The sequence below is a fragment of the Ostrea edulis genome, chromosome 5 (assembly GCF_947568905.1).
Source record: "Ostrea edulis chromosome 5, xbOstEdul1.1, whole genome shotgun sequence".
Lineage (NCBI taxonomy): Eukaryota > Metazoa > Mollusca > Bivalvia > Ostreida > Ostreidae > Ostrea > Ostrea edulis.
Window position 1 is genome coordinate 5,445,651 of NC_079168.1, and position 17,495 is coordinate 5,463,145.

General features: G+C 34.0%; 1 protein-coding gene across 1 annotated transcript; it reads left to right on the forward strand.

Annotated features, from left to right (window-relative positions):
- Window positions 1–1,627: 1,627 nt before the first annotated feature.
- On the forward strand, window positions 1,628–5,006 carry LOC125651783 (polycystin-2-like). Its single transcript, XM_048880538.2, has 3 exons — window positions 1,628–2,882; window positions 3,070–3,149; window positions 3,442–5,006. Exons 1-3 carry the CDS (start codon window positions 1,676–1,678, stop codon window positions 3,652–3,654), a joined length of 1,500 nt encoding a protein of 499 aa, XP_048736495.2. The 5' UTR covers window positions 1,628–1,675; the 3' UTR covers window positions 3,655–5,006.
- The last annotated feature ends 12,489 nt before the right edge of the window (window positions 5,007–17,495 follow it).

Below are 17,495 nucleotides of genomic sequence, written 5' to 3' on the forward strand. Positions count from 1 at the left end.
TCATTGAATTCCCACTTTTCAATATGGAGTCCGCCCTGACTCTCCCCCACACATGTCACAATATGAAAGCAGGGATAAGAGTCAGAGGAGTATCGGATTAGTTGATGACTTGATATTTATATCCCTTCCCAGAAAAACAGACGTCTGAAAATTATTAAAGTTTCTGAAACCCAAATCCAACCTGGATGTCATGGCTAAAAACACCCATTTCATTCCTCGTTAATAGGCTAATAGATGTGTAAAGTAAAACGAAATAACCCGAAAAATAATTAACATTTATTAACTGCATGTAAATACCGATTATATCAATCAATGACCGATACAGTTCTTCCGATTTTGACCGATTATCGATTATGAAATTTTCCCGATTAGTTAACACTAGTGTTACTCCTTGTAACACGTGTGTCTGTAACATGTTTTAATTTATTATGGATTTTGTATTTTCAGATTACGGATTATTCAGCTTTTCTCCATTGGTTAAACAATACGTTTATACCAGTACTTTATCCCGAGAGTGATTTTGCTAATAATGATTTAGGAAACGTAGAAAAACATTGGTTTGGGGATCATGCCAGCATCCGTGTCGGTCCAGCACAATTACGTCAGCTGAGGGCTATAAAAGGTAACTAAAAAAATCCACTTTCCTAATGCAAGGTGAAGATAACGAACAGTGATCAATCTCATAACTCCTACAAGCAATACAAAATAGATAGTTGGGCAAACACGGACCCCTGGACACACCAGAGGTGGGATCAGGTGCCTAGGAGGAGTAAGCATCCCCTGTTGACCGGTCACACCCGCCGTGAGCCCCATATCCTGATCAGGTAAACGAAGTTATCCGCAGTCAAATCAGTGTGCCAAGAACGGCTTAACAATCGGTATGAAACACGTCAGACAGCATTTGACCCAATGCGAGGTTGTATTGACGAACTAGATCGTTATAACGACCATAGAATTTGCGAAATGCTGACTTCAATCGAGACTGTTGAAATCCCTGTACCATCAACTTGTTTGTCAGTAGCTTACCTCGATTTAAAAACTGACTATACCCAGAACAAATTCTTGCATATCGAATCAGTTGAGATATATAAACACCATATGTAGGTGATAATGGAATATTGCTACATAAATGTGGGAAGTTGACGATGGAGAAGCTGAAATCATCCCGTTTGTCATACAGTTGAGTTGTCAGTTTGCCGTTAATGTCTACTTTCAATAAAATATCTAAGTATGAAGCAGAAGTGGACGACTCTGTGGTGTCCTTTATTTCGAGCTCACGGGGATATATCAAATCGACATATGAATGAAAGCTGTCATTGTTAATAGACAAAACGTCATCGATATATCTAAATGTCGAATTGAAGGTCACAGCGAGAGATTTTTTCTTCTCACGTAGAAGTTTTTGAATAAATTCTGCTTCATAAAATCTTGACGTTTATTTAAACAGAGAAATGTAAAAATATATTTTCATGCAATTTTTAGGAATGATAGATTAGAAGAAGAAAAAACAAAATCAAGTCAAAACCATGTTCTGATAGTTTGATTAAAACCACACATTCTCTGATTCATTTCTTTACTACACATCAATATCAACAATGTATAAATATGGCTCATTTCAGAACCATGTTCGTATTGGAGGTTGACCACCCCACATCCATGTGTAGACGGGTACACGATGCAGGACTCGGATACCGAAGAATACTGCTTAGAATGGACGAAATTGACACCATCGTGTGCACAACTGAGAGATAAAGTCGGTTTTACAAGTAACTCTTGGAAATATACTGATGCTGAGGAAATCTGGGGCACATCTCAAATGGGACAACATGGAACATATGATGGGGGAGGATACCTTCTCAAATTCACAAAGAACCGATACCAAGCTCATGCAATGCTGAGTGAAATTGAAGACCTAAGGTGGATCGACAGAGGCTCCCGAGCAGTTTTCATTGAATTTACATTGTATAATCCCAATTTAAATATTTTCATATACTCTAGATATCTAGCAGAATTTCTAGAGACAGGGGGTGTTTTATTGTCGGTAGACTCGTCTTCCTTCCGGTCAGTAGTATCCGCCGATATGATTGGAAGTTTCGTTATTCTCTGCTACTTGATTTTCAGTGTTTGTATCATCGCTTCTTTGTTCAAACTGCTTTACAAAATTAAAAGAAAGGGTTGTCGCGAGTTCATCAAAGTAACGTGGAACTGCGTGAACGTTTTATTAGTGATATTGGGATTCATTACAATAGTATTTTACTTTGTACGGCTAACATTTACGAAGAGGGCTATGCAACTGTTTTATGATGATAAATTAACAACAGATAACAAGTTCATTAACTTTAACCACATCGTAATATGGGATTACGCTGTCAATTCCGTTTTCGCTTTGGTTGTTTTTATATCAACCCTGAGATTCTTAAAACTTCTAGGATACAACAAGCGGTTCACGCAAATAACAACCGTTGTTGCCAAAGCTGGTGGGGCACTTTGTTCATTTGGTGTCATCTTTGCTTTAGTTTTCCTCGGTTTTGCTTCTCTAGGGACCCTCATGTTAGGCGTGCAGCTGAAGGAGTATAAAACGTTCTTGTACACATGCGGAACCTTGTCTAATACCTTTATTGGTAAAAATAAATTGAATGCAATGGTGGTGGCTGCTCCTTTATTTGCCTATGTTTATTTTCTGACGTACACGGTGTTTGTGATTATGATTTTGGTGTCCATCTGTGCTGCCATTCTTAATTCCAGTATTTCCAATGTTAAAGCTACAGTGCATCAGGAGACGGAAAAAATTGGAATTTCACATGTTTTTAAAAAACTGATACACAATTTGTTTGGATTAAGTAATAAAAACAAGATGAAGTCTGCAAAAGAAGAAACTAAACGTAAGCATTTTTTTATTCAAATACGTGTAGAACAATACGATATTGTGTCAATCCTGAAGTGTTCTTTACTGGATCTTTCATCCTTATATGATTGTATCAGCGCTATTCGGAATGATCGTAGTCAGCTAACATTTCATGAATTAAACAAGCACAAAACCATGATATTGATTGTGAATTTTCTTTTAAGCTGACGTCTTCAAATCCTTCAGCGAGGAGTTTAGTACATCTAATTTCATAAGGCTTCTACATGGCTGTCTGCATAACGAGGTATAGTACCTGCTCTGCGGTTCATTTTATGTTGATAATTTTATTCTTTCATACCTCGAGATTTTTTGTTATAAATTTATCTATATTTTAATCAAATTACAAGTACAGCTAAACCGCGTTATCTCGAATTCAATGGGTCCGAGAGAAAAAAACGTTTAGATATCTGAGAGTTCTATATATTGAGGATAAACTACATTGGTGGGGACTGTCACCTCACTTCAACCTTTCCTTGATATACAATGGTGTTGAGATACCAAATTCAACTGTAGAATCATTTACTTTCAAAATTCAGCTTTCGAGGACATCACTTTTACAAGGAAGAAACAGAGATAGAAAAAGCAACACCATTAAAAGTCCACCACCACCAAGAAACACCCGGCATCTGCAGAACATGCGTCGTTCGGTTTTTCCTTTTGTTACAGACAAAGAAATGGATGAAAGCGTGGTTAACATCAATGAAATTTCTGTTTACCATAACAGCAACATTGACGTTCGCTTTATATAAGCACGGGAAGAAATATGACAGTTTGGATGTATGTAATTATTTGTCGATATATATTATTTGTTGATAGCTGTAGCTGTTATTTGTTAATATTCATTTGTTGATATTTATTATTTGAAAGAGATTAAGATCTGCTAAGAATGTTCATAAACGTTCCGGAAAGCATATTGAATTGTAAATGTAAATAATTCTATGATAACATAATTATTGAATACGACCTTTTTTTTATTGTTAGGATCTTGTTTTCGCTGTCATTACGTTGTGTGGAAAACAATTTGAATGTTGTTCCGATAAAATACAAATTAGAAAATTAGCGTGAAATCATATAGCGATATCAGTGTATCAGCATACTGTATCACCGTCATCATTCATGTAAAGCTTTTATCGTTGTGTATTATACATGTTGAGTGTGCTACAACGGCGGATCAAGCACATTTTCAAAAGGAGTTGTGGCTCAAATGTTTCCGCTCCCATAAGGGGACTCCAAATGGCAAAAATTGTCATTTTTGTCAAATGATTAACCAAGGAAATCTGCTGCATGTAGATCATAATATAATATAAAATGTATTCTTCGACAATTTGCATTTTGCAATGTATTAGATTCTGGTGTGTCCAGGGTCCGTGTTTGCCCAACTCTCTTTTTGTATTGCTTATAGGAGTTATGAGATTGATCACTGTTCGTTAGCCTCATCTTTCATTAAATCAACATGATATAGGTCATTGGAAAAACGGGGTGTTGGATACGTTGTGTGTTTAGTAATTGAATATTTGCCTCTTCCTAAACCAAAGGGTTATTTCTTGATATGAAATTAATTTCTTTGAAATCGTACACTTTTTTCACAAAACAAGCCCAACTTCAAAAGAACCTAAACTTAAGAGCAGTATTTGACTAGGTCCTAAATATTTATTAAAAACTAAATGGTTTAAAGGGGAATAGCACAGAAGAGAAGTCTTATATATGGATGGAAAGTAGAGGATATGTACAATATCAATATTTTTGAGTTGTAAATGTTCAAATATACCTTATTTCCTTGAAACAAAAACGCAGTTTTAATACAAAGTAATCTGAAAATATAGAATTAAAACTCTGCTAGACTCAAAAGCATGAACCACAGATCAGCGGTCGACATATTTACTTAGCTAGGCAATTAGATTTAAAAGGAATATTATTAGTTTTGTAGACTTTAAGCGAGGTAATATGAAAATATATGGAGTCCTTGAAAAAAATCATATCGGACGAGGACCTCATATATTTCTATATTATCCCTCCAAGTATCTATATAACGAATCTATCCTGTCGATGATTTTACGTATACATCAATTATAAAGGCATATTAACATTCTAATGTTCAACAATAATAAATGACTGCAATATGTGTATTCTTGAGATACTTTGTCAAACGTATAACAATGAAAAAGTGGCTGCAACATTTAAAACTTCAACAATTGGATAAAAAACAACTTTCTTCAACAAACTGTAAATTTGAAAAAATGAATTCATTTGTTTTCGTATATCTATGACGTCTTAATTTGCGCTGACTACTTTCCAGTACGTATTCTCATGACGTCATAGTACACATATGTGGATATTGGCAATTGGCAATATTAGATTAGTAAGTAAGAGATATACTATCGTTGTTTATAATATTGGTTTCAGCCAATGAAATTCCATGATATTTTTCAGAGGCAGGATAAACATGTATTGCTGATACAGTCCCTGAAACGTTCTTCTTTACCATTTTTCCGTTCACTCACCGTTCGTTCACCGTGCGCTCTCTGTTCATAGTTTTGCGTTCAGCGTACGCTCACCGTTCGTTCATCGTTCAGTTTTTTCATTGTCATTCGGAACACCAAAGTGAAAGGACCAATCTTGATAGCAAGGCGAAAATGAAAATTGAACGTGTGCGTAAGAGTGGAAGGATACTTTCCTACTATATCAGAAATCTAATTGTGAAGTACAAAATGTCAGGATTATCCACTGTGAATGCCGAAAGGTTCATTTGAGCTTTGGTTAAAAACAATACTAAATGAGAGACGAATATAAGAGCTTGTCGTTATGAATTTAACTCAAGTACAAAAAATAAGGCAGTTTCAGGTAATGAAAACCTCTTCCCCTGTGTTCACGATTTAGCATTTACAAGTTCGGGCACAAATTATTAGAATTATTTTGCATTGCTTAACAAGAGTTTTAAACAAGTCACCCTCCCTACTTTGAAAAATAAAAACAAACAAACAATACTACATAATGTACAATGTACCGTACAGTGTATGTACGTGTCAGAATGTCAAACTGGTATAGCTATTTTTAGGCCAATATTTATAAAAGACATTGTCATTACTTCTCTTGCCAAACTTGAAACTTTTGCAAAGATGTAATTGTTTATCTGGTACGTTTCTGCATTAGCCTTTAAACATTCTTCGGGTAGTTCAGTATAATAAACAGTTTTATCTACATCAAATATATACAAATATTGCACAATCTAACTATAATCTATGGTCACATCAATAATGAAAATAGAAAATTTTGTACTGATTATTTCCTCGGGTCGATGTAGCTGTAACAAATGAATGACACAAAATGTAAGTAGGAATATTTAATACTGTTAGGAGTGTTGAGGTGTTGACACAGGGTATACTGTCCGTATTGTTTGTTTACTGCATCTATCTTGACTCCTTTCGGGGGTGTTTGTTAATTACAGGTATCCCAAACGATCGAGCTCGTAAAGTTTAAGCCATACATGAACACGGTTAATTCTGGATGTCACTACACATGTAGACTACACCACACATGTTTTCCTTTTCACATGCATTGTTTATATATTATACCCATGCATTAAATATATCTGTACATGTAATGGTATACACAATGTACATACGAAATTTGCTTTTGTTTGTGTATGACTGTTGTGTGTATTAACGTACAATTTGCGATAATTTCATGAAATACATAAATGTATACTCGGTACTTGTACAAAAATATATTACATTGAATATATCCAGAACTGTAAAATATGCTGTATCATGATTCCGGTTTATTTATTTTTTTATTAATTGATGATATATACGTGTACATGTATTTTATTACTTGATTATGAAATAAGTAAAATCCCAGGGTAAAATCCGAACCATTCCGAGTAAATAGATAATTTTGCATTCAGCGTGCGCTCAGCGTTCGTTCACCGTTCACTTTGCGCTCTGCGTTCGCTCACCGTTCACCAAATTGCGTTCACCGTTCACTCTGCGTTCGTTCACCGTTCGCTGACCGTGCGTTCACCGTTCGCTCACCGTTCAAGTGGGAAAGAAGAACGTTTCAGGGACTGTATCTATATATTTATCAGAGGCAAGATAAACATGTATTGCTGATGTCTATATATTTATCAGAGGCAAGATAAACATGTATTGCTGATATCTATATATTTATCAGAGGCAAGATAAACATGTATTGCTGATATCTATGTATTTATCAGAGGCAAGATAAACATGTATTGCTGATATCTATGTATTTATCAGAGACAGGATAAACATGTATTGCTGATATCTATATATTTATCAGAGGCAAGATAAACATGTATTGCTGATATCTATATATTTATCAGAGGCAAGATAAACATGTATTGCTGATATCTATATATTTATCAGAGGCAAGATAAACATGTATTGCTGATGTCTATATATTTATCAGAGGCAGGATAAACATGTATTGCTGATATCTATATATTTATCAGAGACAGGATAAACATATATTGCTGATATCTATATATTTATCAGAGTTTCAAAAAGAAGTTAGACCTTATGAAGATGTAGCATTCCTTGTTTTAAAAAAATGGTAATTTATCTATATTTGGATTGTATTTTACATACAAAAATGACACAAAAATAAAACAACAAACTGAGATAATCAAATATAGGTGTATGTTTACATTTCAATTCTTTCTTTGTGCTATAAATCTGGTATTTGCGTCTTTGAGACGCTGTACATGTACATGTAGATGAAATTGCTTTGTTTAAGACCTGCAAATATGGAATCTTGCATACAAAAAAAATAACCATACTGGAAAAATTAATACCATGCACTAGTATGTTCTTGATAGCAACTTGTATATACAGACAGTTTCAGTCTCCTCATGTATGCATTTGCAAGTCTTATGCCATATCTATTTTCTGTTTTAAGAAAATTCAACGTTTAGCGAAAATTAAATTGATTTCATTGGTTTGGGTTGGTTCTTAAAAATGTCTATTTTGTTATATCTTTTTCATTTTTTTTTTTTTTTTACAAAAATTAAAACTTCTTGGAAAAATATGTATAAAAAATGTACATGTATTAAATCTTAGAAAATGTTCTCCTTTACTCTCAGACGACGTGTATAAGCAAAACCTAAATGCATGGCTGTGATGTCCATCAAGCTCTCTACCTAGATTATGAAAATCATGACCCCTGCGTTAGTTATTTAATCCCTAGAGAGGCGCTAATATGGTTCTCTAGTGAAAATGTATTAAAGCTTTGAAAAAAAATTCTTCTCTACTCTCAGGCATCTATGAGAAAAACTAAATGCATGGTTTATGATGTCGAAGCCCTCTACCTAAATTGTGAAATTTACGAGCTCTGGGTTAGAGATTCACGCCCTCTTATGAAATACTATTTCCTCCCACATACATGTATGTATGCGAAAAATCAAATGCATAGTTACTCTGTCCATGAGGTACCTAAGTTGTGAAAATCATGACACCTGGGTTAAATGTGATGGCCTTAGAGTGGGGGCCAATATACAGTTAGAGTGCATAAATCTTAGAAAAAGTCCTCTTCTATACTACCACAGTAGTTCATTAACTAAATTGAATGCATAGTTATGCTGTTTCTGAAACCTCAGAGAGTTATGCACCTGAAATTTGGAGTAATGTCATTTTTTGGAGAACTGGTATTTTTGATTTCTACATTGAAGGAGAATTAGGAAATTGCAGGAAAAAACCTGGGGTCGCAATGCTTGTTATTGAGCTACAGTGTTCTAAACATGAGCTTTTTGCACTTAAAGATTTATTCAATTAAATTTGATTTATCTGTTGGTGTCAATACAACTTAACCAACACGAATCAATCATTAAGTAAAATAGATGCATAATCATGTCTTCTAACAATACAGATAAAAAAGATGTTTAATATAATTAATGGAAATAAAAAATAACGTTTTTCCACTTGATATACGAAAACATTCATGATATCAAATTTGAGAGTTTAGAAGAACATATTAGAAGTAATGTCAATCTAAAAATTCTCATAATTTTCAAGGTCTTGCCTTAAAATTTAAAATGGAACTGAAAAAGTGGGGGGGGGGGGTTAGAGATTATTATTTTTTAATTATTGGCGAAAATATTGATTTTTTAACACAAAATTTCGAGTAAATTAATTTAAACTTGTTTAAGAATCGGTGTTCTGTTTGGAAAAATATATCAACCAAATTAATTAATTACTACAATTGAACTAGTTCCAAGTTTGAATTACTTGTATCCTAAAATATAAAACTGAAATACACATATAGGAGGATAAAAATAAGAGATATACTGGGTGAAACAGAAACTGTAATTCATGCAGATTTAGAAGCTTTTGATTAATCAATCCTTCTGCCACAAAATAAAGTCCCTGACAAATCCTTTCAAGATTTTAATTGACACAAAAAATTTCATTCGGATAAGGTTCAGTAATAGATGCGTAATATGTTTGCACCGATGGGATCAGTCTTGAGCCAGTAAATACTTACACTGTAATCGAAACATCCTGTACCGTTGTGCTCAAAAGCTAATCTCCGTGTACTTATTGTGAAATTCATTGCCCATGACTGGGTTAGGGCGGCACCAATATGGCTATATAGTGACAATGTATTAAATCTTAGAAAATATTTTTCTCTACTTCCACATCCGAGATATCCTTTTAATGGTCAGGTAAGTTAATGCTTGGAGTGGTAAGTTGACGTTTAGTCAGGTAAGCTGAGGCTTGGAGTGGTAAGTTCAGGCTTGGCCAGGTAATCTAATGCTTGGGGTGGTAAGTTGAGGCTTGGAGTGGTAAGTTTTAGCTTGGAGTGGTAAGTTGAGGCCTGGTCAGGTAATTTGGGGCTTGGAGTGGTAAGTTGAGACCTGGAGTGGTAAGTTGAAGCTTGGAGTGATAAGTCGAGGCCTGGTCAGGTAATTTGGGGCTTGGAGTGGTAAGTTGAGGCTTGGTTAGGTAAATTAGGACTTGGAGTGATAAGTTGAGGCTTGGTCAGGTAAATAAAGACTTGGAGTGGTAAGTTGAGGCTTGAAGTGGTAAGTTGAGGCTTCGAGTGGTAAGTTGAGGCTTGGTCAGGTAAATTGAGGCTTGGGGTGGTGAGTTGAGGCTTGGAGTGGTAAGTTGAGGATTGGTCAGTGGTAAGTTGAGGCTTGGAATGGTACATTGTAAGTTGAGGCTTGGAGTGGGGGTGAGGGGCTAACTTGGCTATCTTATAGTTGATATGTGTCCTATTTTAGAAAATTCACTTTAATCTACTGTGCATTGTAGGTTTGTAGCAATGAATTGTAAGCATATTGCGTGCAGTAATTATAGATGAAATTGTGAATTAGATAATAAAGGTTTACACATTTTTATACTGGAAAATCGTCTCATTGTTAACTAAACCTGGCGTAAGCATGCCCAAATCACGTAACTTAGGTACTCAATTATATAACACAAAATACGCACTAAACAAAACGGAAGAACTCGAAAATCCCCTAATGCTGTTCATGACGCCATGTTAAATGAAAAACATTCATTTTATAAATTAAATATTCTTTTGTTAAAAGGAGTTTTGTTAAAAGGAGTTATAGTTGACTCTATAGGAGAAATGCATATTTATGGATATGATAAATTCTGTTGGCAAGTTGGTGAGTTGAGTACTTTACATTTTGCATCAAATGGACGAACATACCAAAATGAGTTTATTTTCTATATCGATTACTAGATGCTATCATAATGTATTAGTTTATTTCTATGGATGCCCATTACTAGATGCTATCATAATGTATTAGTTTATTTCTATGGATGCCCATTACTAGATGCTATCATAATGTATTAGTTTATTTCTATGGATGCCCATTACTAGATGCTATCATAATGTATTAGTTTATTTCTATGGATGCCCATTACTAGATGCTATCATAATGTATTAGTTTATTTCTATGGATGCCCATTACTAGATGCTATCATAATGTATTAGTTTATTTCTATGGATGCCCATTACTAGATGCTATCATAATGTATTAGTTTATTTCTATGACTGCCCATTACTAGATGCTACAGTGTATTATAATGTATTAGTGGTATAACGGTTACTGTGTAGTGTTGATTGTGTAGTTGATTGTTAATGATTGTTTTTGTTGATTGTTGTTGTTGATTGTTGTTATTGATTGTTGTTAGCGTGTATATTAAAATCTGACTGTATTTTTTATTTTATTTTTTTGTCAGTATAAACTTTCACACGGCAACGACACGAACAATCAGATTGTCAAATGTTCGGGATAACCTGTTCCTTTCCTCGGGACTAACAAACAAACGGCATTATAGATGAATAATGAGAATAGTGGCCTTAATCTCTAGCACCAAAGTCCACTGTATATCATGAGAGAGCCGGATCTCAAATAGGTGGCCAAGAAAGCTTTATGTCTGTACACCAACGTCAAATACACACGGACTAAACGCGTGGGAATGCTACAGAAGAATGTGAAAAAAATAATTTACATATTAACAAAATGGTAATATCTTAAAGACCGTTACTTTCTAAAATATATTTGTGATCACCAGATTCCAACCACGCCGGATACCTAAAAGTGTCGGATTCACAAAGCAGATACAAAAATGCTATCAAGCAGTAAAATGACCAACGACACAAACAATTAGATTGTCAAATTTTCGGGATGACTTGTTTCTTTCCTCGGGACCAACAAACAAGTAATAAGTAAAGGATGGTACAAAAACGCTAGCACTAAACATACAAACGTATAAGATGAAAAAAGTAAACTCGACTGTAAATATAATTGTCTCAGCCAGGTACTTTATATAATCGTTGATGCCATATTAATGATTAATTCTGAACTTTCTGATTGGTTGAGATTCAACAAAGTAAAACATTTACATACAAGGATGAATATCATGTTTCATTTTTCGAATATTGGACCAAAGATTAATTGAGAATTTCATTGGTTATTTTTTATCATTATAATATTTTGGGTTTTTATGTAAATTTCATATTAATTTTCAACTTGTTTGTTTGTTTGTATAGCCTATTTGGGGGTTTTTTTTGGGGGGGGGGGTGTTTTCGTTGTTGTCTAATGACAAATGACAATTCTACTAGATATAGAACGCTTAGTTGTAAACAAATAAGGTCGACCACGTATCGTTTTGTAAGTTTCAGTATATGTAGCAGCTTGTGATGTTTTAGATTATTCATTCATATAGTTAAGTGGCTGTCTACGATAGAACCATGCAAAAGCCAAAAAATTATTATGGAAGGTGTCAAATTGTCAAACCATTTTATGATATTTTAAAAGTATTTTGTATGAAAGCCTATTAGGATCAAATATGGGTGACAAAAATAAAAAGAAAGGCGTTATAAAGCGAAAAAAGGCGTAATAACGTAAGATGAAAAGGCGTTATAACGCGAAAAAAGGCGTAAGGCGTTATTACGCCTTGTGAAAAGGCGTTATTACGCGTTTCCAAAAGGCATTTATATTACGCCTTTTCAAAAGGCTTTATTACGCCTTCCTTAAAAAGATTATTACGCCTTTTCAAAATGTGTTATTACGCCTTTCCAAAAGGAGTTATTACGTCTTTCTAAAAGGCGATATCATGTCTACGTTATTATTATTATGCCGTTTTTTGGCGTTATTACGCCTTTTTTTGCGTTATTTTCGCGTTATAACGCCTTTTCACTTTGTGTTATTACGCCCCTTTTTCGCGTTATAACGCCTTTTCACTTTGCGTTATTACACCTTTTTTTCGCGTTATAACGCCTTTCTATTTATTTTTTCACACATAGTTTGATCCTAATAGACTTTCGTAATTGTGCTAGTTATATTATATTGTGTGTAAAATCTATGAATACCCCCCAAACACCTAAACTTAATGGGTCATTCTATTTCTAGCACAATTTTCACATCAATTTCTAGCTGCGGAACTGTAGCTCTCTGTGAAAATATTGGGGCAGATGAGAGAGAGAGAGAGAGAGAGAGAGAGAGAGAGAGAGAGAGAGCTACCCCTATATGGGGTGTTTTAAAAAATCATATTAGGCGAGGACTAAATAATTAAAAGCTGTAAGTTCTCGGGTCGTATGGGGCTTTCATGAATATTTCAAGGTATGTTTTGACACAAGTATAGTAAGGAAATATGTTAGGATTTTTTTAATGTTAAATTAATGAGACGCGAATACAAGAATACAGCGATATGAGGGCTCAACCGTGCACAAAGTTTTGTGCGCCGTAAATCGACGGTTTTTATAAGTGGTGGATCTGTAGCTCTCTGACCTGTCCCGATATTTTCTCAGAGAGCTACAGTTATAGGTATTCAATTTCATGCATAAATGGGGGTAAATTAAGCTAGTCATTAAAGTGTTAAAAACAGATTAATCACATATATAATGTCAGTTCCTCATAGTCCTTTAGAACAGTATCTCTGAATTAGTGAACATAACTTTTAAGTTCATTCTCCAGATTTAAGTCATATAGTGTTTTAAGGAATAAGATTATGGATTTCCCAAATTAGATATTGTTTTTAGTGGGTTATAAAACCCCAAGAAACGCTTGAAATAAATAGTTTCCTAGTTTAAAACAGAATCATGCATAGATTATTAGTACTAAACGGAAATGTGGTTGCAAATAAATAGAAAGTCATTTATTTGGGGGATAAACTTCGGAAATTTTATCAGAAAATGTTCTCCCTTTGTGGAACTCTCATGTAAAGGATGTAACGAAGAATGATTCATAAGGCAGATGACAACAAGGGTGAAAAGTGATAAAGGATAATTAGCCTTGATAAAAATTTCAAGGAAAGGGGGAGTTTGTATTTACATTAGGATTGTGAGAAGCTTACTTCAGCACACTTGAGATTTTTCAAATATCCATCCGAAATTGTGTAGAATACCCCCCCCCCCCATCCTTTTGTTTCCACTCTGTATCAAAATCTGATTGTTACTAAATGTTAACCGATAGCCCACTAGTTAGTATAGAGGTGAGTGCTACTAAATGTTTACCGATAGGCCATTAGTTAGTATATAGGTGAGTGGTACTTAATGTTAACTGATTGCCCACTAGTTAGTATAGAAGTGAATGTTACTAAATATTAACCGATAGCCCACTAGTTAGTACGGATGTGAATGTTACTAAATATTAACCGATAGCCCACTAGTTAGTATAGAGGTGAGTGCTACTAATTGTTAACTGATAGGCCATTAGTTAGTATATAGGTGAGTGGTACTTAATGTTAACTGATAGCCCACTAGTTAGTACGGATGTGAATGTCATTAATACTAATGCATTTTTATTAGTAAAAGAAAGAAAATACAATATTTTCAATAACGTGTTAACCACATGATATTGATTACTACCATTCTTAAAATCATTCACAAGTCAGTTACCGATCTGTGTATATTCTGTAGCCAACAAAAAGTATTGATCCTCTGTTGTAGGAATGTGCACTAGTTCAAACATTTATAAGGACTGTTCGTTATCTTCACCTTGCACTGTATATTAATGGATTATTAACATGTTTTCTTTTTAAGTTGTAAAAAGGAATATACATGTATCTTTGGGTGTTCTGAGAATGAAATTAGTAACATCATTAATTATCACCTTAAATATTAGATACATATTGTTGTATGGTAAATTCTGAGAATGAAATTAGTAACATCATTAATTACCACCTTAAATATTAGATACATATTGTTGTATGGTAAATTCTGAGAATGAAATTAGTAACATCATTAATTATCACCTTAAATATTAGATACATATTGTTGTATGGTAAATTCTGAGAATGAAATTAGTAACATCATTAATTATCACCTTAAATATTAGATACATATTGTTGTATGGTAAATTCTGAGAATGAAATTAGTGACATCATTAATTATCACCTTAAATATTAGATACATATTGTTGTATGGTAAATTCTGAGAATGAAATTAGTAACATCATTAATTACCACCTTAAATATTAGATACATATTGTTGTATGGTAAATTCTGAGAATGAAATTAGTAACATCATTAATTATCACCTTAAATATTAGATACATAATGTTGTATGGTAAAGATCAGAACAAAACGCTTGGTCCAGTGGGAATCCGAGTTAGAATAGATCATCAGTACCTCTCATAAAAGGTGACTGAATGGGACGTTCCTTCTGATGACACCACAAACACCGAGGCCTCGTGTCACAGCAGGTGTGGCACAATAAAGATCCCCCTGCAAAAAGGCTGTAAGCGCCGAGCATAGGCCTAAAGTTTGCAACCCTTCACCGGCAATGGTTTCGTCTCCATATGAGTGAAAAATTATCGAGAGGTGCGTTAAACAATATACAACTAGTCAATCAACAAAACGCTTGTGTTAAATGGCTTTAAGCTGACTGTTTTAAATGTATACAATATAGAATTGAAATTAGTTATAAGAAACAACTACGTGGATAAAAAAAAATTCGAAAATGGGAGCTATTTTTGCAACTTGGAATACAATATAATAAAATTTTATAGATTTACGATGCTTTATGTATAAATATTGATACATTGTCAAGTACACAAATTAGTAAATTACACGCAAAAGATTCTCATAATCTGACTGTCCTCTACTTCTAAACCGTGGCCTGACCTTTGTACAATGATCATGTAGCCAGAGTATTGTGACACTTTTTTCATACTGCCCTGTCCTCCTTTCTTCTTCCTTTATTTGTGAGTGCTTGTTGTATGAATATTGTTAACTTTACATGCCTATGGAATCTCCCATATCCACTCGTTACGTTGGAATGTAGAAATTTCTAAAATCCTAACCCAATAAAAGTCAATAAACAGCATTTACTCACACAAATAATGAATGTCACAAATGATTTTTTTATTCGGAATACTTAACATTGAACAATGAAGTTAAAGATAACAAAGATCAATAGTCTCATGGATTATACAAATAATTCGACAACGGGACAATACGGACTACTGGACACACCAGCGGTGGGATCAGGTATCTAGGACGAGTAAACACCCTCTGTTGACCGCTATATACTAGCCGTGACTCCTATATCATGATCAAATTTAATAATTTGTTACGAGTACAAAACAACAATAATAACAGTCTCATCAATCAAATTCAGTAAAGTAATTTACTGTATTACAAACAAGCATGTATAAAATCTAATAAAGCTCATTTTAGTAATACAATTATCATTACTAACCGTGTGATCTGCATTGTCAATGATGAAAGAACGTCATCAAAAGCAAATCCCTGCAAACATTATTGCGTGAACATATCAGCAATTGATAAAACTAATGAAGGTTTTGTAATAACGGAGAAACACACTGGAACAATATAACAAAATCAATCAAGAAATACGACAGAGCTCTTTACACTAATACATGTACATAGCATTGACAACTACACGGCACCTGCAAGTTTTCAACTCAGGTTTCTAGATTTTGTAACAAAATACATGCAATGCTTGTTAAATTCAAAATGAATTAGGTGATAGAGATAAATATATGTAGGATTTCATTCCATTAACTTATACAAGCACCAGAAGTTTGTTTGAGCTACGTCTGAAAAGAATTGCACATACAGTGTAGTAAATGTTTATCTATAATTGTTCTGTGATATATTGATTTATAGCTGGTAAGATGTAATTCATATACAATATTGCGCAAGATCCCTCTATCGTGAAAATACGATATGCATTTTAAAGAGAAACAATTTAACATGATGTGATGAAAGGGATCAAATTTGCAAATGCAATCTATCAAAATTTTACCATGCAAATCAGAAAGGATGTCGACTGTAGGTAACGGTGAACCGAAAATACATTTCTTTGACAAACAGTATCAAACATGTACACAATTATCTGTGAATGTAGAATTTGTAGTAAAATTTAGCAAAGGATAGTCAATCAGTGAGGGTTTTTTTCCCGATGAATTCCAGGAATCACCTATATAAAACAAATTATCTTCGAAATACAATATTGTCACGTTATGTTTCAACCTTACCAATAACGTGAACACTAGCACTTTATATTGATATATTATATTGAAATGAGGTTGCAAAAACGTTAAATTACAGTCTTTCATTGCCTTGTTCAATTGTTGAAGGTGCATGTTCTGTTTTGCATCGCAAGAGGCGTTTAATGATGCTTCTAAAATCCTTACCTAGAAATGCATAAATCGCAAAATTCGCAACATAAGTTAATACGTGTATGCATTTCATAGTTTCTGAATATTTTATTTTGTTCAGAAAATGCAACCCTTTTTGTCTCAACAAAAACATCCTGATTGCAACATCTGGTACTGAGATCGTAATCACCGAGGTTATGATTAATGCGGTCACTAAGACCATCCTGCGCATATTATTTTTCCTCCTAGAATTTTGATTTGTGAATTTGCTCTTAAACAACGAGTACATTATTACTGCATCAAAAGTAACCATGGTGATAATGGGGAGAAAGACTGTGAAAACTTCAACAATGACGTGCTTTACGTCCGTTTCCGGTCTATTTGACCAAATACACGCGGAGACAACTTCTCCTGTGGTGATTGACGAATTCACATATACTTTTTCGACTGTTTGAAGATTCAAGATATATTGTAAATCAGAGACGA